Below are 23,386 nucleotides of genomic sequence, written 5' to 3' on the forward strand. Positions count from 1 at the left end.
TTTAATTCACAGTTTATATGTGCCTTGTAGTTTTCCAAACCACTGACAATAGTTAAGAAAGATGTTAAATAATGTAGCCAAGTGTCAGTTCAGATAGATATGAGAGATTGACCAGGTTGCCAATTAAACAACTATTTTAGCATAAGTATATTAAAGTGATCAAAAAACCCAATTCCAAACCAAACAATCTTCCTGCAATAAGAAGTTAGATTATTCCCCTGAGAAGATTCTTCATCTCATAGACCAAGAACAGTTTTATTTTTTAGGCTGTCTATGTTCATATTTGATTCAGTTTATTTCCTATGGGAAACATCAACCTGTAGTAATTAGTATGAAATTTCTATTAGCCTAATCTCACTGCACTGGATTGCATGCTCTGGAACCAAATATCTAAAGTGATTTGTGTAATAACATGCATCATTTACACAATGACACCATTCAAATGAAGTCATTAGTTGACACTTGTTGACACTTGTAACCATTTGTGTGATATCATTATGCTAATGGCACAATTACTTTGATGTCATTTGTGTTTAAGACGAATTCTTAACTTGTAAACATTTCTTTCTGTTCATTGAAAGGAGGTTTCTCTTATGGCTTCTGTATAGTTCATTGTTTTGCTTAGGTTTTATATTTACATTATATAAATATTTATATAGCATGCATATAGGTTTTACTACAAAAACATGGGAATACATCTGAATTAAAGCAAAGTGACTGTAAAATGTTTAGACTAGTTACTATTTCTGGCAATCCAATTATTAATGATGTAATGTGATTCTGAATGAGTAAAGTATTATGAACTAGATCAGTGATGGCTAACCTTTTTGCCGTCGTGTGCCAAAATCGCCTGTGTGTAACCCCCCATGCTGCATGTCCCTGCAACCCTCCCACATGCAACCCCCCTGTGCATGTGCCCCGCACATGCTGCCATGCATGTGCATGCGTCTCCCACATGTGTCTCTCCCCCCCCCCCCCCCCCCCCCCCCGAGTAGCAGAGACTCAAAAACCAGCTGGCCGGCATGAAGCGCGTGTGCATGTGTGGTGGAGCTGAGCTGGGGCAAAGGCTTGTGTGCCCGCAGAGAGCCAAGGTGGCGCAGTGGTTAAATGCAGCACTGCAGGCTGACTGCTAGATCAGCAGTTCAGCGGTTCAAATCTCACCGGCTCAGGGTTGACTCAGCCTTCCATCCTTCCGAGGTGGGTAAAATGAGGACCCGGATTGTTGTTGGGGGCAATATGCTGACTCTGTAAACCGCTTAGAGAGGCCTGAAAGGCCTATGAAGCGGTATATAAGTCTACTGTTATTGCTATTATATTATATTATTGCTCTGCATGTTATCTCGCACATGTGCCATAGGTTCGCCATCACGGAACTATATAATCCAGTTACCCATTGGGTTAGCCTTTGAAAGAATGATAAGGCAGTCTGATGTTGCTAAAACATTAAATTTTAGGCTGATAATGTGTTTTACCCAATGCTAGACAGTCTGTGATAATCTAAGAAGTGTATATATCAAAGATAATTATAGTGGCAAACAAACTTTAATAATGAGTCAACATATAAATGATCACGAACAGATTTCTTCATTTGATTTTGCATGTAGGAATCTGGCAGAGCACATTGGAGAACATGTGACTGGGAACACACAGAATTACAAATTCGTGAATAAAATGTCTAAACTTTGGAATTTTCAACTCCAGTGGAGTTTTTATGCATTCTTTATGTTAGCTGACTTTTTTAAAAAAATGCACTATAATGCAGCATTTGGGCAAAGGAGGGTATAGGTAAATAACAAACATTTTAGTACTATATAAGGATACAGATAAAATGTCTTCAGGAAAGAAGTACAACAGCATAGAATGCCTGTTTTAGGATGCATTGTGCAAAAAATATGGTATATATTCTTATTCATGAATGCTAATCTTGCTGCATAAATTATGTGTACAAATTCATCTTATCTTTAGGTACTACATATGTCTTTCGATAAAGATAACTAATTAGCAATAGCCAAAGCTACATAAGTAGGCTTCTATTTCTTTGTAGGGACATATTCTCCTAATGATGCTTTACATTTTGAAAGTTTCCTAATTTTCCAGAATAGATTTGGGTGATTCTGAAGAATCTGATTGTAAATTTTCATAGAATTTTTTTAAAAGTGTGGAATTGTTCTATTGCAAAAGTAATGTTAGACTTCTGATAGGTAGAAGAATTCAGAACGGTACCTGCTAGCAGTGAATCTGCAATTACTGAAGCAACAGCTAAGAGAGAAATTCTAGAAAAAGGAAAAGAAAAAGCAGAAGAAAAACTAAAAGAAGTTATGGACAGTCTTAAAAAGGAAACTCAAGGACTGCAGAAAGAGAAAGAGGTTTGTATTAACTGCCTGCCTGCCTGTCTCTTAAAAAAATAAAATAGTGTTTTGTTTTTAAGTACCATTCAAGTAGCAGTAAATTCATCATTATGTGATGAAATACAGTTGACCATATTCTTTTGGTTATTATGGAACTATATTTTATTTATAAAATATGTTGCAGCACTAATGTAGTCAATACATGGTTCTTTAGAAAGCATTCTGGTTTTTTGAGGACAGATTAAATGATTATGAGATGATACTTCTATATGTAGATACATATATAGAAAACTGAAAAAAGCTGGACTTGAAAAGAATAATTATATACTATTCCCATGAATTATACTTATTATTTATACTTCACTGGTGAGACCACATTTCAAATACTAAGCTTATGATATGGCCTCAGACTCAATTCACTCTATTTAAGCCAGGAAAGTAGAAGCCCCCTGTGCATACGTGGGTGACACGCCACCCCACACATGCACAACAGAACTGAGCAGGGGCGACAGCTTGCATGTCTGCAGAGAGGATTCTACGTGCCACCTGTGCCATAGGTTCGCCATAATGGGATTACAGGCTGCTTTAATAGTCTGCACTTTCCCATGATATACAGTACAGTAAGATACATTCTTCTATCACTGTGCCACATTTTTCTTGGATAAAAGGCAGGATTAGGTATCAAGCTAGTCCAAGCTTTACTTCTTTTGGAAAACCCTCTTCTACATTGTAGTGGACTGACTGCAATCTTATAAGCAGATTCTTTGAGCTTAATTGTGTTCCTAACTTTTCCAAATACACAGCAAGGTATATATGTAGTCAGTATTGTCAAGCTGCTTCCCTAAATGCCCTAAGGATTTCATTAAAAGTGATTATGACATTACTCCCATCTTGTTGCTTTTGTGAAAAGACCAGAACACATGGCTTTGTCAACAGGTCTGGGAACCCTGAATGGAGATGGAGCTGATCAAGTTGTTGGTTTGATTATGTTGCTGCTGCCATGTGGTGGGCAGTTGTTTTTATATGGTGGATTTTTACTGTAAGCCACCTGGAATCTCCTGTGAGTTGAGCAGCCATATAAATTTGTTAAATAAAATCAGGATTTGGCTGCCTATGCAAATTATAGTCCTTACACCACCATTTACTGAAGAACAAGTCCATTAAATTAGTGGAAAAGAGTATTTTCATCTATCCTTTAGTCCTGTATTCAGAAAGCTTTGGAAGTAGAAGCAGTTATTACTTCTATTGTTAGGGAAAGGCATCCTGAATCAGATGCTAGAAACCAAAATTTTCCAAATGTTGCAGCATGTCAGTCAGCTTCAGAACAATTGCCTATAATTTGTCATTAGTTAAGCTTCTACTGATAGTTACATAATTTTGTGATGAAGCTCTGTGCCAGCAGCTAAAATAATGTGTGTGTTTATCTGGGCTTTTTTTACTTGTCATTCTTTGTAATAAATACAAACATAAGCACCTTAGGTTTTGGAGGAATTAGAAAGCAACAGCTTTTCCTCTTGATATTTAGTTACTTAGTTCTTTGGAAAGGTGAACAAACTGAGTCAATCAGGATTCTCATTTCTTATGTTGGGAAATTCTCATCCCACAGTAGTCCTCCAATCTGTTAACTGGACTATCATAACCATTGTCCCCTAGCTCCTCTGGTCATGATTTGATGGGCAAAGAAGGGAAAAAAATATTTTAAAGGCAACTCCCAAAGAAAGCATCTGGTTTTTATTTTATTTTATTTATTTTTATATTCTATCATAATAGAAAGACACTTAGCAGAAATTGTTATTGAAAGTTGGAACACACATATATTTCTATAGAAAGAATTTTTTTCCCCTGCCCCTCTCTTCAGGGTAAAGAAAAAGAACTAATGGAATTCAGCAAAACAGTTAATGAAGCACGTTCAAATTTTGACGTGGCCAAGTCAGAACTTGATCTATATCTTAGTCGTCATAATACTGCAGTATCTCAGCTAAAAACAACAGAAGATGCTCTTCAGACTGCTTCAGGAACACTTAAAGAAAGATTAACGGCTATCAAAGAATTGGAATCAAAATTACCTCAAACTGAGAATGAGCTAAAGAAGGTCAGATTTAAAACATTTTTATATATTTGAAATATTTAACTTCATTTGTGGTGTTCTAGAAATTTGGGTGGGTAATTTTTTGACATCAAGAACTCTGTTTTAAAAATAAATGCCTTAAAACAAACGTAGTCTTTTAACATTTAGGAATCTAGTTATTGGTGTGATCTTCCAGGAGTGGAAAGGATCAAACTTGGGGCCATTTTTGGGTCACAGGGTGTTACAAATTCTGCAACTAGACAACTGAGGGATGTACATTTTACTTACAATGTTTACTCCTATGTGCCCATCATGATTCATTTTTGTCTTAATGACAGTTTCTGATGTTAGAAAGATTTAGTCTCAATCATGACAGGAAGTTTTTTTCCAGATTTTGGTTTTAGCTTCTTCATTTTCAAGGGAAAATCTGACAAAGTCTGGAATGTTTGAACTACTAACCCAGGGTGTATAGGATATCAATTTCATTCTTCATAAAGTATAAAAGTAAAATTGGCCCTGAAGCTCAACTAAATCTAATAAACTGAATTCAGAGGTACTCTAAACAAACATTTAAAGTTTCATGCGTTAGTTTCCTTTGCTGATTCACTTAGGAACGTTTATATTATCCTAAATTAAAGGTAAATGTTCAGAAATATACCTCAACACACATACCTGATTGTGAATCTTGACTCAGGTATTACAGCACTAACTTTTCATCAATAACAATTGACACCATTCTTTGGGGAGGCATTGGCCAATGTTTTATACTTCTTTCTTTAACTTATTTGGTGACTTAACTTAGGATCCACTGCAAATAAAATTTGCAAACATGGATTAACAACATAAATCCTAATTCAAAGCCACCTTTTCTTAATACCCAACTGGACTGATGCAAATAGCAATGACAATTTCAATTCCATTTGCAGGGGATGGAATGCTGGTAAATTCCATTTGTGGACTCAAATAACTACAGGCATGTGAATTTTATAAGTACTGATCAAAACTGTAGAATAAGTTTCAGATGGCATTATAGCCATGCCTCTCATACCCCCAGAACCCATCTAGAAGAGAAACCTATGGTCCTGCAGACCATAGACTAGTAATACAAACAACATTTGTTTTGTAGCTGTAGGAGCCTTTCCAGAATGACTGGGCATTTAGAATGGAGGGATTTAAGTAACAAAATGGGACAGGTAATTTTGCAGGAGTTTAAGAGCATCCATTTCATCCCTTAAAAACTCTTGATTCTTCCCTCCCCTGAAATGGTCCTGGCCACAACTGTTTTTGAAATGCTATCTTAACACAGCACACAAAACCTAGTGTGTATAGATAATGATGCACATAGGACTTCTGAGGATTCTGGTCTTCCTTCAGGACATCACAGCAAGCAGATCCCAGAAGTATTTATTATTCCTAAAGTGAAATTCTCTCCGATAGTAACTCTCAGTTGCACTCTTGAAAAGTAACATATTTTGTTAAGCAATTATCATTTATGCTTAAAGCTTTCTGAGTTGAGTTTTGCCAGCAGATCTGCTTTAAACACTCGAAATTTCTTCCATGGGTATTACAGAATGTTTTTCCTTTCAAATATAAGAACTGTTACCAGCCTACTAATGGGACTTCTCATTCTTGCGTATCATTCTTATCATTAATGTCTTTTTTCCATGGTGGACAAAGACATTTCTATTACACAAAAAATGGTGAAATTACAACAGTAGATATTTTCCCTTCTTTTAACCATTGTTTCTTTTTATGGTTTTCTTTTCCCCACTTTTCTATATAGTAATGCTTTTAGCCTAAATTCATTATCCCAAAACTTTGCATGGGCTTTTTCTCTCATAGAAAGATAGATTAAGTATTGACCTTGCTGATGCTGGTTTTCCTGTTTTCATGTAAAGAAGGATCTTCGTGGTAATTCTTGGGTTCTAATTTGTAGTTTTTTGGATGTATGAACATAATCTAAATATGTTGCTATATGTTCATCAATCCATTAATTTCAAAATGCTCCAGTTCAAAAATGTCCAGAGGACTGCTATAAATACATTAAGAAAATGTAAACTGAATTAAAGTGTAAGTGGGGAAAACCGTCAGAGTCTGGTGTTCTTTTCCCCAGGAAGCCTGCCCTAGCAATAATGAGCCTACTATTTGGTTCTATTATATGTAACATCTTCCCTCTCATAGTTTTGTTTTATCTATTGTTACTATTTAAATGGATTTGCAAAATGTTTTAATTCCTTGGGGGTTTTGTACACTGTCCAGTCACTTTTGATGATATGGGCAGATATATATTTGATTTGTAAACTTATATATTATAAATTTGGAAGATTTATTTGACTAAATAAATGAGACGAACAGCAGATTTTATTAACATTGTAATGAAAGATATGTATCATTTATTTCAAAGTTCAGATACATTATTAGGTATTATTTGATACTGGTATGTCCTTTACCCAACTTATTTGTAGAATCATAAGTGAAAAGTTATGAATATATCTGCAGCAATTCATGATGTTCCCAAAATGATATGTATACAGTGATGTCATAACATAAATACTACCTTACATACTGCCATAAGGCAAATATATGTTATGGCATTTGTGTGATGTAACATGTATCATCATTTGCCACCCCCTTGTGGAGACTTATACTTTCAATTTCTTATTCAAGAAGCTGTACAATTAGTTTTTAGTAGAATTCCCACTTTTGAAAGTAGCTGTAAGTACAATTGCTTAGGTGGATTGGTTGTACAAGAGAGTGTTATGTTAAGTTTGGTATGCTACTTGTAATATTAAAAAATATTGATTTCTTTCTTTTAAGAAAGAAAATGAATTGGATAGACTTGTAAAGGAGGAGGCGGACATGAAATATTACATTGAAGATCTACGTCAGAAAGTAGAAGAAGCAAAAAGTTCATTGGCAATAAATAGAAGCCGAGGAAAAGTTCTTGAAGCCTTGATTCAGCAGAAGAAATCTGGAAATATTTCTGGAATATATGGAAGACTTGTAAGCTGTTTCTTTACATTATTATTTTGTAATTTCCCCTCCTTTTTTGAGCTCTAATTTAGAGAACTGTATTCATTAAGAAAATGTATTAGCAAAAAATGGCTGGTCTTGATGAAGCTTAATTTGTGATCATTGCCAGGAGATTAAAGTATTTTCTTGCTAAAGTATTACTGTCCTTATTAGTGACATATACCAGCATAAAGTGGGTTGGAGTCATTAAAAAGTATAATAGATCTAAAATATCTTGATTTAGTGAAAATGAAAATCTAAAAAGAAGCTAGAAAACATAAAATATGTGTTTGTTAAGAGCTAAAAGTAAATATACAAATCATAAGTAAATTCTTCAAAGATAAGTTCAGTTTCCAAGTTTCTACAGAGCAAAGAAACAAAAGCTCAAGATTAGCTTTCATTTTTAAGCATCTGCTAGATAACCAATTCTTTAGTCATACACCTCAAAGATTTTTGTTGATATGCTTTGTAAACTAGTATTGTACTATTGTACTGTATTGATTTTATTAAGAGTTTTGAAAACATTTAAATTGTAATTTTCACGAAGAAGTCTATGAAGGTATTCTGACTTTCCCATTACTGTTAACTCATAAAACTCAGTTGTAAAATCATATTATTGTACTTGGCAATAATATTACCTCGTGTCTATTTAAAATCAGGCTGCATTTATCTACATTCTTATACACACACCTTTGCATGCACACAAAGTGTTGTGTTCCTTCAATACTGAAAAGCATTCAAATGTTGACTCAAACATCTTTAAGCTTCAGAGGATTTTGTTCATATCTGCTGCAGAATTAACTGTTTCCCTTGAGTTGAGCTCTATTACTGCTGTTATATCACCCTGCCAACAAAAGTGCATATGGCCAAGGCTATGGTTTTCCCAGTTGCAATGTATGGCTGTGAAAGTTGGACCATAAGAAAGACTGAGCGCCAAAGAACTAAGGCCTTTGAACTATGGTGCTGGAGAAGACTCATGTGAGTCCCTTGGACTGCAAGGTGATCAAACTAGTCAGTCTTAGAAGAGAACAACCATGACTGCTCTTTAGAAGTCCAGATCCTGAAGATGAAACTCAAATACTTTGGCTACCTAGTGAGAAGGAAGGACTCCCTGGAGAAGAGCCTAATGCTGGGAAAGATTGAGGGCAAAAGAAGAAGGGGACGACAGAATGAGGTGGCTGGATGGAGTCACTGAAGCAGTAGGCGTGAGCTTAAATGGACTCCAGAGGATGGTAGAGGAAGGCTTGGAAGAATGCTGTCCATGGGGTCACGATAGGTCAGACCATGACTTTGCAACTAACAACAACTGCTGTTATGAAATCTCAGTGTTTTCCTGAGAGCAATAGGGAAGGGCTTTGCTATTGTCATCTTCTGGATTTATTATATTTTAACTTCTCACTCTAGCTTACTGTCTTGATTTTTCCTGGTAGTCTCTCATCCAACTAATAAGTCCAATTCTGCAGGATCCAGACACCAGAGGTTTAGTCTTCCAAGTTTTCAGATTCTCCTGGAGCCCATCCTCAGGGAATTAGTATATCTTTTGGTGAGAGTGCATTCCAGCACAAGTCCAAAAGCTCAAGTCTCAACCTCTGGTCCCAGTGACCGACCCAGATTGGATCCTACAACATTATCCTGGGATAGGTATATTTGCCTTCAAGTGCAATCCTATTCAGCTTTTTCAAGATTTGCTTCTGATAACAAAGTACTGCCATCTGCTTTGATTGACAGTGCTTACATAACTTCAATTAATTTATTTAAATTAAATGCATATAATTATTTGGAATTTACACACAGTACATTCTAATAATGGAGTTTAGAACAAAGAATTTATCTGAATGAAAATGAAGTGTGTGTTTTATTAAAAGATGTGATATTTGTATGCTAATAAATATGCTTAGTATCAGACATTAGTAACTTCTGTTTCTTACCTGGATACTAAATACTTTGATATTTTGTCAACAGGGTGATTTGGGAGCTATAGATGAAAAATATGATGTTGCAATATCATCATCATGTGGAGCGTTAGATCACATAGTTGTTGATACTATTGATACAGCTCAAAAATGTGTTAATTTCTTAAAGAAGCAAAACATAGGAGTAGCAACATTTATAGCTCTTGATAAGGTTTGTATGGTTTTAATTTGTTCTAATTTTCTTGTAATTGGTGGGTTTTTTAATTTGGAAAAATGATTTTATATTACAGCTATAATCATTAATGTTTTCCAATGATTGATATTTAACAGTTAAAATAAAATTAGAGCTATAATTTTAATGTTATTTTTATTATCTTGATACAGGAATGTCCTTGCCTTTAAACCAATAAATAGCACCAATACTTTCATTTATGTATCCATTAAAAATATCCATATTTTGAATAATTTTATGTGATCTTTTAATAGAGCCTCCCATATACTTTAGCAGCTGGTCAGAATATTATTATTTTTTAAATAAGCAGATCTGAATGATTTTGTTACCATCCCTGTTTTAATAAAAGCAGCTTTAGGTCTATGTCAACCATAGTTAGTCTTTGACCTATAAGTGCAACTGGGACTGGAATTTCAGTCGTAAGTCGAGGCACCCCTATGAATGGATCCAATTTTATGACCATTTCTATGGCTGTTATTAAGCAAATGAAGTATTTGTAAGTACAGATCTCACAGTTAAGCAAATCACATGGTCATAATCCCAGATCTGTTCTCCCAAATGGTTGCTTTGGGCCAGAATAAGCACTAATGCTGGAAACTGGCAAATTGATAAATTGCAGTTATGTGACCTTGGGATGCTGCAACCAGTTGTGAATGTGAGCCAGTTGCCAATTATCTGAAATGCAGTCATTTGATCATGGGTGAGGTGGTGCAAGGTTTTATGACAGCCATGCTTTCCAAGATTGTAAATCACTCCAACGCCATCATAATGTTAAACAACCAGTTGGAAGTTCCCTGCTACCTGTAATTTTAGCTGTTCTCTACTCACATCCTACTCATTAAAATGCCCAGCACCCAGAAAGTGGGACAAAACCTATAACAAAATGTTATTTTGCTAAGAAATTTTAATGGTATGCTCTCTGGATGCTGGGACATGACAGGTTGCCCATTCTTTTTGAAAATATATATTAAGATTGAATTGAAGAAAGCACTACAAATATTTTGTAGTATAATTACGATGCTAATAAAATCCACATAACTGAAGCTGTAGATGTGTATATGAAATGCTTAAAAATTTTTGAAATTATTAATTGATTGACTTTGTGGTGGTTTTCATTCTCCTCCAGATGGCAGTATGGGAGAAAAGCATGGGCAAAATTCAGACTCCTGAAAACATTCCTCGTCTATTTGACATGGTGAAAGTGAAAGATGAGAATGTTCGCCAAGCCTTTTATTTTGCATTGCGTGATACTCTAGTGGCCAATAACTTGGATCAAGCAACCAGAGTAGCATTTGGAAAAGGCAATAGGTGGAGAGTAATAACATTGCAAGGACAACTTATTGAACAATCAGGTACTTTTAAAAGTACAATTAAAAAAAGAAAAGAAATGGAGTGTATATAGAAGGCTAGCATTTCTTATTTGTTATTAATATTTCCATAGGAACAATGACTGGTGGTGGAGGAAGAGTAATGAAGGGTAGAATGGGATCCTCTGTTATAGTTGAAACATCCGAAGAAGAGGTTAGTAGACTGCATAGATGCCGAATACATATTTATTTGTATGACCTTTTCTATTATAACAAATCTCAAAAACGCCTTATAATCAAGAATTAAAATACCTACATATAATCAAGAACTAAATTACCTACTTAATAATACAAATAATTAATTCAATTTAAAAGCCATTTTTCTCCCCAGGCTCCAGAGGCTTTATAGGAGTTTGGGGAGGGCGAAAGGAGGGTCGGTTTTTAGCCCTCCGGAGCTTTCAGGGAAGCCTCCTGAAGGTCCCTGAAGCCTCCAGGGGGCGGGGGAGGCTGGTTTTGCCCTCCCCAGGCTCCTATAAAGCTTCTGAAGCCTGGGGAGGGCAAAAAAAAAGCATGCAAAAAAATGGGGGATCACACCTCATGCACGCATGCACCCTGAGGGGGTTGCGCGTGTTGCATTATGGGTGTGGCATGCCCGCTCACGACCCCCCTGCGCTCCCCCCCCTTATGGCATGTGAGCCAAAAAAGGTTCGCCATCGCTGGCCTATAGTTATCATATACAAAGCACTGGAAAAATAATATTGAATATTTAAGTGCATCACAACTTTTAGAAAGGGAAGCATTCATGAATAAGATGATACCTACAAATAACTTCTAGACAACACTTTGCTTAATTACTTACATTTAACTTTTTTTTTAACCTACATTTTATTTTTGCAGGTCCATGAAATGGAATCACAATTGCAAACAAAATCTCAAAAAGCCATGCTATGTCAGGAACAGAAAACACAACTGGAGGAAATAATAGCAAAATTACATAAAAATATTAGAGAAATGAAAAATACTCTAGAAAAATACACTGCCAGTATAAAGGTAATGATAATTATTTATGTTGCATAGATACAATCTTTTTTAGAGGAAACTAAACTTGGTGATCTTTTGAGATTTTGACACAGTCCTATTTAACCACCCAAGGAAATAAATGCAAAATTCTGAATCTCAGAAAATAAAACTGTTCTTTTGATCCTGTACTTTACAGATGGTTCTAAAGACTGCCTTTATACAGTGGTATTTCTGTTACTTAATGTAACTAGTAAAAGACAACTATCTTCAGATTAAGTCATAATGTGAAGGTTTACAAGTTTAAATTCTTCATTTGGGAATGAAGTCACCTAGGGTTTGTAGAAATTTAATAAATGAATATGTAAAATAAATTAGAATTTCAGAGCAGGTATGTGGATTAGGAATTATGAATTCATTTTAATAATGCTCAGAAGCAAGTGGACAAAAGGGATATTTTCATTTATTGACAGAAGTTATCATATCATAAAATTGTATTCAGGAGTAGGTTGTGGGGAGTCTGTTGGTCTAAAGTAAATTGAGAGTTGTTTTTCATGAGGATTATGCAGTACTCATGGTCTTTGCTCATCTTTTTCTGAATGATAATTGCACTGAGGAACTTGAATATTTTGTGTGAACTGCTAACATGCCTATTTTTATCTGTTAGAGTTTGATGGATCAAGAAGCTCACTTAAAAGTCCAGGTTAAAGAACTAGAAGCAAATGTAATTGCTTCTGCTCCCGATAAAGTCAAGCAAATAGAAATGGAGAAAAAATGTAATAACCTCAAAGAAGGTAAAAAAAATCTTTTTTGGGGGGGGGTGTCTTTTTATGTCATGCAAAATTTTGAATTTTAATCTTGGTTTTTTCCCCCTACTCTATATAAATCCATTAAATGTTTTTGCTGTTTTTTAAATCCTGGATTTGAATTGGTGTCATTTGAAATCAGTCTATCTTGGAACGTGAGGTTTTTTGTCGCCTTAAGTCATAACTAGCAGTGTTTTAATCTTTTCTATATTTTAAGGCCTTGTTTTATTTCTTTACATAATTTATTGCAGTGTTTTCACAATATATCCTTATTGCATCATGACAAGTAAAGGCCTAAATATTTCAGTGGATCTTTTGTTATCTCACATTTAAGTCTCTTTTTTCACATTTTTTCCCCTCAGAAGTTAAGTACCTGCTATTATGTTGTTTTATTTTCATTGATTTTGTTTTCAGAAAACAAGCCAGAATGTTTTATTACTTTTAATAGCTCTCATAAATAATTTATTTTGAAGTTTAATAAAACTGCCCAACCCAAACAGTTTGCTCTGAGCAACATACAGCATAAACATACAATATATATATATTTTAAAAGAATAAACAAAGAAAACCATAAACCAACAATAAACAGACAACATATAAATATAAAATTTAAAACAGTATATAAGAAAGGAAATCTAGGGGAAGTTGGACTTAACTGAGAAGAGCCAAGTCTTAATGGCATTCCTTAAGACAAATTGTTGGGTCTGTTATATATTGGAGAAGTTGATTGTTCCAGAGATCAGTGAAAAAAGGCAGATTTCCTGGATGATGACAAAATGATGACAAGATGACAATTTAGAAGCCAGAGCATGTCCTCCCTAGGGAGATGTAGATATTCTTGGAATAAGGTGCGATCCTTCAAGTAATCCAGACCTTTGCTATGTAGGGTTTTAAATAACCTGCAGCTTGGATCGTTCCTGGAACCCTGTTAGGAGCCAGTACAGCTTGCAGAGTTACATGAGTATAATGAGATTTGCTTGTAAACCCTCTAAACCCTGTAGACAGGAAACATGACTAAGATGAACTAATGTAAAGCTACATTAATAGAATCTTGCAAGTCTGAAAATGCAAACTTATCACCACCACTTTTTATTGCTTTATCCATTAGGGCAGGCCCTTCCTACGTTTCTTTGTTTAACCATTAAGTCACTGAAGCTCATCCTCTCTTGTCTCATTGTTTCTTAGGTACATCTCTTCCCCTCATTCCCCAAGGTCATCCATACAGCTATATGTTTCATTTAGAGTGATCAAGTGTGAGTGACTATGAGCAGGGTTTATGGATGAGTGCAAGTTGCATACAAGACATAATTGTGCAAAGGCTCTCCTGGTTGCAGCTGCTGCCTACTCTTCAAGCAGATGCTGTAAATCCTATAGAATGTCCAGATTGTGCACCAAGTCTCAAATGAGTGTTTTTTTCCTTGTGAGACTGGTCTGTCAGGGCAATCTGGTCTACCCAAATATGGGATAGAGCATACTGCTTCCATTTTCGTCTTTCAGCCCCATTCCAGGAGCCTTCCAAGGCAATTGCTTTCACGACAATCTATTTTTATTTTAAAATATAAACTCAACAGAAGTCTTGAATGGTGTAATCCCACCCAACCAAAACCAAAGATGGAAATTCAGCAACTTCCAGCTCTGCGAAACCCAAAATCCACAGACATTCAATCTTGGTAGAATTGAACCACAACCTGTTTTTCCCCATCCAAAGCCACACAGTCTCCAGGTACTGGGAAAATCTTGACAGCTTCATTTAGATAGAGACACAAATCTACACTCTGAATCATTGGCATATTAATGATAGCCACCGTGAACTGACAGATTCTCCCAGCATCTTCACGTAGATATTAGAAAGGAGAGGGAATTGGACAGAGCCTTGACATTCTTTAAAGCATGGACCTAGGGTTCAACTTATTCCCTTCCACTGACTGTAATTGGCCTTGGAAAACCACTGCAAAAAAAAAAACCATAGTGGTCCAGAGAGATACCATTGTTCAAAGGCCATCAAGAGAGCAAGGAGAGCTAGGATGGATGCACCACTCCTATCCTGGGTTAGTTATAGGTCATCCACCAGTGCCATAATACTGTTGGTAAATTCAAAACAAAAGGTCTTTAAAATCCCATCTTTAAATATGCACTGAAATATTAATAAAGATATTTTTTTTGACAGAATATGACAAAGTGGCTGCAGAAGCTGACAAACTGGAAAAAGAAGTTAAGAGACTACATAATCTCATTATTGAGATAAATAATAAAAAACTTAAAGCTCATCAGGACAGTCTTGATAAGATAAACAAAGAAATAGATCAGTGCACTTTTGCCATTACGAAAGCACAAGTAGCAATCAAGACATCAGAACGGTATGATTTCCTATTATGAACCAACGTCGTGATATTTATTGCAATTATTACATTTATAGTACTTTTTGGTAATGGTTAGGAGCACCATAAGATGCACCTAGGTTTAGAGGAGGAGAATAAGAAAAAGAAATCTGACTCCCAGAGTCCATCCAGTATTCATCTGGCTAGCGTCCTTGCAGCAAACAGCCTGCCTCCTCCGTGTCTGCTGCCTCTGCTGGGGAACTCTGGAGCCTTTGCCTTTGAGCTACCGTGATGGTGGTTGGATAGGCCTCCTGGAATACCGCTGATCAGCTGTTCCAGGTGGTGGGGATTGTTGCCGCTGTTGCCTGTCCCCCATATTTGCTCCATAAGATGCACAGATATTTCCACCCATGTAAAGTATATTGCTGTACTTTCCTTGTTTATTTTTAATGTTTCATTGTTATATTTACAGTTTTTATAATTTTACTCAGAGTAGCCGCATGGATGATAATAATTAAAACTGATCAAGTGGATCAAAGGGAAAATGAATAACAATAGATTTATAATAAATGAAGTGGAGTAGATCAATTAAAAAGTGACAATATTTTCAGATGCAGAAAAAGGTTTTGATATATTTCTTGGTGGAGGTTTAAACAATGAATACAAGACAAAAATTGAAAACATGAGCACATGTTTTAACAGTAAAAAAACAGCAATGTAGTCAGTTTTTCTGCAGAAAGTGTGGTCTTTATTGTATTTATATATTTAATACATGTTAAAAAGGAATTTTATTATATATATTATATACTTTATAGAAACCTGAAAAAAACAGAGGATGCAATTGTTCGCACTGAGAAAGAAATTGAAGAAAATAAAAACCATATGCAAACCTTAAAAGAACAGCTGACTGCTTTAGATGAAAAAGCTGCTGAAGTTATAAATAACAGCAAAAAAGCTGAGGTATATATTTTAAAATGGCCATAGTGATACATGAACATAAAATGTGCTTGTTGAGTAAAAAAAAAAACAATAATATTTTCTCCTGAATTCTCTGGTAAGAACTCGACATTACCAAAAATTCATTTTGCTTTAAGGTATATTCTGTTAAAGTAGTTCTGTGTAAACTGAATTGCTGTTTTATAATCTTTAACAGTAATTTTTGAAACCACCATGAAAATCGTGGGGTTCTTGGTGCTCTCTGAGCTTGTTTTCTTGTAGATGTTTCATTACTAAACTATGTAACATCAGTTGCTAGAAGGGAGTGGGGCTTGCTCTTGTTTTATATGTTAGTGGCTTACCTTGGCAGTATTGGTAGGAATGGTCTTGGTGGTGGTTCCTCCTTTCATGTAGATATTATGCTCCTATGTGTTCCAGAATTCATTTTGGAGACTGAATCAAAAGCCTTATATAGTAGACTGTAGATGGAATAATAAGATAGTGTTCAGGAAAAACAGTTATTTAAAACATTCCAAACAAAAATTGATGAAGGCTTTATGTAGTTATTTATGGGATATTTTCTGACTTTATGAGAAAGGAAAGAGATTGCCCATAACTCAAAGCAAAACAATATTTTAATTTATTCTGTCACCTAAGCAGACAAACTTGCATGGCTTTTCCAATCATTTCTTTGAAATTTGACTATTTTTGATGCTTTGCAAATATTTTAATTTTATTTTATAAAATTTATTTTTTAATTTTGCATGGTAACTATGTACATATATGAATTAAAGATGCATTAAAAGGTATTTTGAAATAAATCATTAGAAATGCAAATTTTATGATAACCAAATAATAAAGATGTAATTTTAACTTCTTGTTAAGGAATCCCTACCAGAGATTCAAGAGGAACGTTGTTTGGTGCTTCAGAAAATAAAAGCTATACAAGAAGAAGAACATTTGCTACAAAAAGAGGCTCTAAATATTAGGCTTAAAATTGAACAACTAGACAGTCACATTGCTGAGCATCAATTAAAGATTAAGTATTGGCAAAAGGAGGTAATAAATACCGATAATATTTTTTAAAAATAAGACAAATTAGACATTTACAAAAAGGTACTAGGTGGTTGCTTAATTCATATAACACAATGTATTACCACACGTATCATATGTTGAAATTTGTAAAGATATAATATTGAAGCAGTCAATGGTTTTTGTGCTAGGCTTGGTATCATGGGTGGAGAAGTGGTAAAGCATGTGTATTTATAGCCATGGATTATACAAGGAAGAGACCTCTGTAGGGATGAATGAAATGCTTCATTCGTTACAACCTCCAGAAGCTCTCCTATAATCCCCTCTAACACAATTGCTATTGGTATGGATGGTAATTTGCTCATTCACTGAATAAAATATATTTTAGATATCAAAGATATCACTGCATTCTGTGGAAGCTGAACAACAAGAAAACCTTCCAGTGCTAACTCAAGATGAACTAGAAAATATTAATGATCCGGATATTATAAAAAATCAAATAGCTATTTTGGAAGCTCAGTGTCATGAAATGAAACCAAACTTGAGTGCCATTGCTGAGTATAATAAAAAGGTAAGAATTTTTCCAATATTGTTGTAGAATTGTTACAAGCTAATATAGATTAGTCCCAAAGTTATAGCCTATGTGGTCAAAATTCAGGCATTTGACAACCCACCCAAACTTCATCTCCATCTATACACCTAGCTCTTCCACATCTCTTCCCTTTTGACTGCCTTGAATAGCAGCACCCAGTGATAGCAGCATCAATCCTGGCCACAAAACAAAACCTAGCCATCTCCTATGCTCCACTGCCATGCCCAGTTGATTTTTGTCATCTTTCTTTCTTTCTTTCTTTCTGCTCCTGAGGCATGCCTGGGCTAGTGCCTATGTGAGATAGCAGCTGGCCACACTAGGCTTAGTTCCAAGGGCCATTCAGACCATTCTCCAAATTGCATGTGCACAATGCTTCGGAAAAGGCTTTCCAAAGTTTTCCAAAGGCTTTCCAAGATATCACAAGAATGACCCATATAATTTCCAAAGCATCATGAGAATGGCATGTGATTTTGAGAATGACAGGTTCAGCCTCCTTAAAAGATCTTAGAAGCCTGCACTTTAGTCCCAATTATATTGTCAAGGAATGGCACTGTTCAGGAAGACCAAAATGGTAGAGAGGTTGGGAGCTAGATGGATGGGGAAAATTAAAGAGGAGGCAGCCTCTTACCATACTGAAGCCTGGGAGGGACCAACCTGGGAATGGTTTGGATTGGGCTAGGTCCTAGCCTAACAACCTCTGGGGCTCTGTTAATAATTTGGATAGCTAGAATTGCGGTCATTAAATGATGCAATAATGCAATCTAGTGTTTTACAACTGCATAACTTAATAACAAATTTTAATCTCAATTATTCTTGTAACACCAGGACTACCTGTACAGTTTTGTATCCACTGTATTCACTTTTGCTACCTTATAGGGACAACATTTGTTGAAATTAAGAACCATTTATGAAATTTTATATTCTATTTAAAATCTATTACATTCATTAATGCCTTTTGTTGTATAAAATAAACATTGCATAGGGGTGGGAGTCCACGAAGAAGGAAATGACAGGTGAGGTAATAAATAAGAGTGGGTTAGAAAAAATCTGTATGAAGTCATACTGACATACCCAGGTATTTGTATACCAAATATTAGATCTAAGAAATAATGGAAGTGATAAGTTCAGTTTTCAGATTGTAGAATTTTACAAGAACACAACTCTGAATTATTAAATGGGATTTAAATTAATAAATAGTACAGATAATCCTTAGGTTAAGACTGCAATTTGGACTGGAACATGTAAAGCATGACATCACATGAACACATTGCTTAATAATGGCAATCTGGGTAGTCCCAATTGCTGTTGTAAGCCCAAGACATAATGGTCATTAAGTGGAAGTGCTGAGAGTCCAAGGAAAGAGTATGGGTTCTGTTGGATGGCAGGAGAGACCTGGCCAAGTTGGGGATGAGGCTGCATTGGGATAGTTGCTAAGGGAAAAAGGAAGCATGGCTCAGGATGAGTGCTGGGAGGTTAAGGGAAGGAGGTGTGATGCAGTCTGAGTGCTGGGAGACAGCGACTTGTGACCTTCCCTGCCAGGTTCCTCATTGCCTTTCCTTTTGGAAGCCAGCAGGGAAAATTGTGAATGACAATCATATGAATGCATGAGTGTGTGACATTGAAACAATCTAAGTGCAAGTTGGTTGCCAAATGCTCGAATCACAATCATGTGACCTCAGACATGCTGGAGCAGTCAGCTTTTCAAGAATCCATCATTAAGTACCATTTGTTCAGCACCATGGCAACTTCTATTGCTGAACAAGTGGTTGGTCAGCAAAGACAATTTGTACTGTAGTTAAGGATGACATCACTGTTGTTCCAGTATTTCAGCACTATTAAGTTTCATTGAATTGTTAAATACATTGTTTAATTTCATTTAGTTGGTTTTTAATATTTGTTTTAGGAAGAGCTGTATCTAAAACGTGTGGCAGAGTTGGATGATATTACCAATGAGAGAGACAAATTCAGAGAAGCTTTTGAAGGCCTTCGAAAAAAAACGGCTTAATGAATTTATGGCAGGATTTAATGTCATAACGAATAAGCTAAAGGAAAATTATCAGATGCTTACGTTAGGAGGGGATGCAGAACTTGAGCTTGTTGACAGTCTGGATCCGTTCTCTGAAGGAATTATGTTCAGGTTGGTATTGCATGTAATTTTCTTAATTTGAATTAAGCCATTTTAAAAGCAAGCTGCACCTGATACAAGATCAATTAGGACTACATGATGGACCAGGATAAAATAAGGGCTACGAATATGGACCACAAAATTTGGTTTCACAGCTCATTGTTTAGCCACAGAGTAACAATTGATGTCTTAATCTAAGCCCCTAAATTGCACTACAAAAATAATGATTGTTCTGATGTGTCTGAAGGATTAATGGAAAATTATTGAGATGATAGATATTTATTTATTTACACGATTTATAGGCCGCCCAATCCCGGAGGACTCCGGGCAGCTTACAACGAGGAAAAAAAAAAGAAATAGTAAAAAATGAAATGAAACAGGTTAAAATCAACACACATCCATTCGTTTTGATCGGGGCTGGACCTCAACAATGAGGTCAACAGTCCCAGGCCTGCCGGAATAGCCAGATTTTAACAGCTTTTCTGAAGGCTATGAGAGTGGGTAAGGTCCGGATTTCTGGGGGTAGCTCATTCCAAAGTGTCGGAGCAGCCACAGAGAAGGCTCTCCTCTGGGAAGCCGCCAGCCGACATTGTCTGGCTGACGGCATCTGAAGGAGGCCCACCCTGTGGGATCTTACCGGCCGTTGGGAGGAATGTGGCAGTAGGCGGTCTCGCAGGTATGCTGGCCCTAAGCCATATAGGGCTTTAAAGGTAATGACCAATGCCTTGAATTGCGTCCGGAGACCAATAGGTAGCCAGTGCAGCTTGCGGAGAATAGGTGTAACGTGGGTGTACCTAGGTACACCCAATATCGCTTGTGCGGCTGCATTCTGGACTAGTTGCAGTCTCCAAACACTTTTCAAGGGTAGCCCCATGTAGAGCGCGTTGCAGTAATCCAGCCTTGAGGTGACTACGGCGTGAGTGACCGTTTGGAGTGCCTCCCGATCCAAGTAGGGCCACAATTGATGCACCAGGGGAACCTGGGCAAAGGCCCCCTTGGTCACAGCTGACAGGTGGTGTTCCAGTGTCAGCTGTGAATCCAGGAGGACCCCCAGATTGCGGGCCCTCTCTGAGGGGTGTAAGTTTTCACCCCCCAGGATCAACAGCTTCCAGGCATCAGCATATCACGTCCGCCGCTACACTGAGCTGGCATGGGGCAGAGAGATGCAATTGTGTATCATCAGCATACTGATGGTACTTAACCCCGTACTGTCGAATGATCCCAGTGGCTTCATGTAGATGTTAAATAGGAGGGGGAACAAGACCGAGCCCTGCAGCACACCACATTTAAGGGGCCTAGGGGTCGATCGTTGTCCCCCGACCAACACCGACTGCGACCTGTCAGAGAGGTAAGAGGAGAACCACCCTAAAACGGTGCCTCTCATTCCCACCTCCTCCAACCGTCGCAGAAGGATACCATGGTCGATGGTATCGAAGGCCCTCGAGAGGTCAAGAAGCACCAGGATAGAGGAATGTCCTCTATTCCTGCCCCCCAGAGATCATTGGTCAGTGCGACCAAAGCAGTTTCTGTGCTGTACCCAGGTCTGAAACCAGACTGAAAGGAGTCTAGATAATCTGCTTCATTCAAGGTCAAGTTGAAACGCCACCACCTTCTCAACAACCTTTCCCAAAAAAAGGAAGGTTGGAGACAGGACAGTAGTTTTTAAGAATAGCTGGGTCCAGAGAAGGCTTTTTAAGGAGGGGCCTTACCACCGCTTCCTTTAATGGTTGCGGGAAAGACCCCTCCTGTAAAGATGCGTTCGTAAACATCTGGAGCCAGCCTCGTGTTACCTCCCTGCTGGTCGAAACCAGCCAGGAGGGGCACGGGTCCAGTAAACAGGTGGAGGCACTCATCGCTCCCATGGCCTTGTCCACTTCCTATGGGGTGACAAACTCAAACTCATCCCAGCAAATCTGACTAAGACTCTCCCTCAGCATCTCAGCTGGTACTGGCCAAGTAGGAGTCCAGGTCTGCCCGAATCAGTGATTTTATCCAACAGAAACTGAACGAACTCCTCAGCTCTTCCCTGCAGGGGTTCCCCTGCTTCCTCATCTTTCAGGAGGGAGTGGGTCACCCTAAACAGGGTGGCTGGGCAAGATTCCGCGGATGCAATAACAGTGGAAAAATATGTACATTTTGCCGCCCGAATCGCCACTAAATAAGTCCTAATAAAGGCTCTTAATAGTATTCGGTCAGATTTGGAGTTACTAGCCCTCCAGCGTCGCTCTAGGCGTCTCTTTTGGCGCTTCATCTCCCAGAGTTCCTCGGTAAACTAAGGCGCCCTCCTGGATCCACTGCTGTGGAGAGGCCGCAAAGGCGCAATCCGATCCAGTGCCCCAGCCGCCGCAACATTCCAGGCCGCGACTAAGGACTCTGTTGGATTGTGGGCAGGGGAGTCAGGTATCCCTCCAAGCTCCTCCTGAAATCCTTTCGGGTCCATCAGGCGCCTGGGGCGGAACCACTTAATCGGCTCCACCTCCCTGCAATGGGGGAGTAGCATCCTAAAGTCAAGCCTCAGCAAGGAGTGATCTGACCATGACAAGGGCGAGATCTCTATTCCCCTTAATTCAAGATCACGTCTCTACTGCCCCGAGAGAAATACAAGGTTGAGTGAGTGTATTATGTGCTTTTGGTTTGCTTAAAGCATCTTGATGTCAATGTGAAATTAAGTAAAGCATACATTTGTGAATATCATCTTTCAGTGTTCGACCACCAAAGAAAAGTTGGAAGAAGATATTTAACTTGTCAGGTGGAGAGAAGACATTGAGCTCATTAGCTTTGGTTTTTGCTTTGCATCATTACAAGCCAACCCCTCTCTATTTCATGGATGAAATTGACGCTGCCCTTGACTTTAAAAATGTTTCCATTGTAGCATTTTACATATATGTAAGTATTATAGAAGTTAACATCATTCAAACTTTATATATGTTAATATCAAGGTAACAGGTGTACATAAAACTATTGGGAAAAGCTTTTGAACTCTTTGGAAATGTACACTCCCACAAGTTAAGAAAATGAAATCTGAAAATAATTTTTCAAAATGTTTGATTAATTCACAATTGCAAAAACTGTGAGTACCAATACTGTAGAAAATGTACATGATCAGTATTTTAGTGCATGCATACTCATCATATTGTTTCTTTTCAAAGTAAGCAGTATTTTGCATAGTTAAGGTACCAACTAGAAAGAAGTGGACCGTGAATTCAAGTTCCACTGTAAAAACTGTTGGGTGGCTTTGAGTCAGTCATTCTCTAAGCCCAAATCACCTCACAGGGTTGTTGTGGGGAGAAAGGAGGAAGGTGTGTTGGATATATCTGTTGCCTTGTATGAGATAACAAAAAGGAAATATAGTTAAAACTAAATTATACCAACATTCTTCAGTATATATCTCATATTTCTGTACTTTCAAACTCATTGATTCTACTACATGTCTTTTGTTCTTACTCTTCTTGAAAATTTAATCTATTCCAGCGAACCATAATTTTCTCATTCTTCCCCTTTCTTTTGATACATTCACATCTTATTCAGAATTAGTTATTATTGCGTGCCTTATTCTCCTGTGATCGTGGAGACAGCAGCCAGACTGGGTTTACTCCATCCAATAACCAATTGGACTGAGTCTACACTTACGATGTTATCGGACCCTTGTGACTCCTTCCCAGTTCAGACTCCGTCCAACC

At 37.2% G+C, this 23,386-nt stretch overlaps 1 protein-coding gene across 1 annotated transcript in view; it reads left to right on the top strand.

The window, feature by feature from the left end:
• SMC4 (structural maintenance of chromosomes 4) overlaps positions 1-23,386 on the top strand; it is a 53,058-nt gene that overhangs the window by 23,337 nt on the left and 6,335 nt on the right. Inside the window, 15 exon segments of the mRNA XM_032224881.1 lie at positions 2,202-2,366; positions 4,207-4,440; positions 7,234-7,419; positions 9,391-9,552; positions 10,700-10,925; positions 11,015-11,094; positions 11,778-11,930; positions 12,565-12,691; positions 14,871-15,060; positions 15,837-15,981; positions 16,843-17,016; positions 17,378-17,560; positions 19,485-19,571; positions 19,573-19,718; positions 22,409-22,592. Of these exon segments, the coding sequence (XP_032080772.1) occupies positions 2,202-2,366; positions 4,207-4,440; positions 7,234-7,419; positions 9,391-9,552; positions 10,700-10,925; positions 11,015-11,094; positions 11,778-11,930; positions 12,565-12,691; positions 14,871-15,060; positions 15,837-15,981; positions 16,843-17,016; positions 17,378-17,560; positions 19,485-19,571; positions 19,573-19,718; positions 22,409-22,592 (2,442 nt within the window).

The sequence above is a fragment of the Thamnophis elegans genome, chromosome 10 (genome assembly GCF_009769535.1).
Source record: "Thamnophis elegans isolate rThaEle1 chromosome 10, rThaEle1.pri, whole genome shotgun sequence".
Classification (NCBI taxonomy): Eukaryota; Metazoa; Chordata; class Lepidosauria; order Squamata; family Colubridae; genus Thamnophis; species Thamnophis elegans.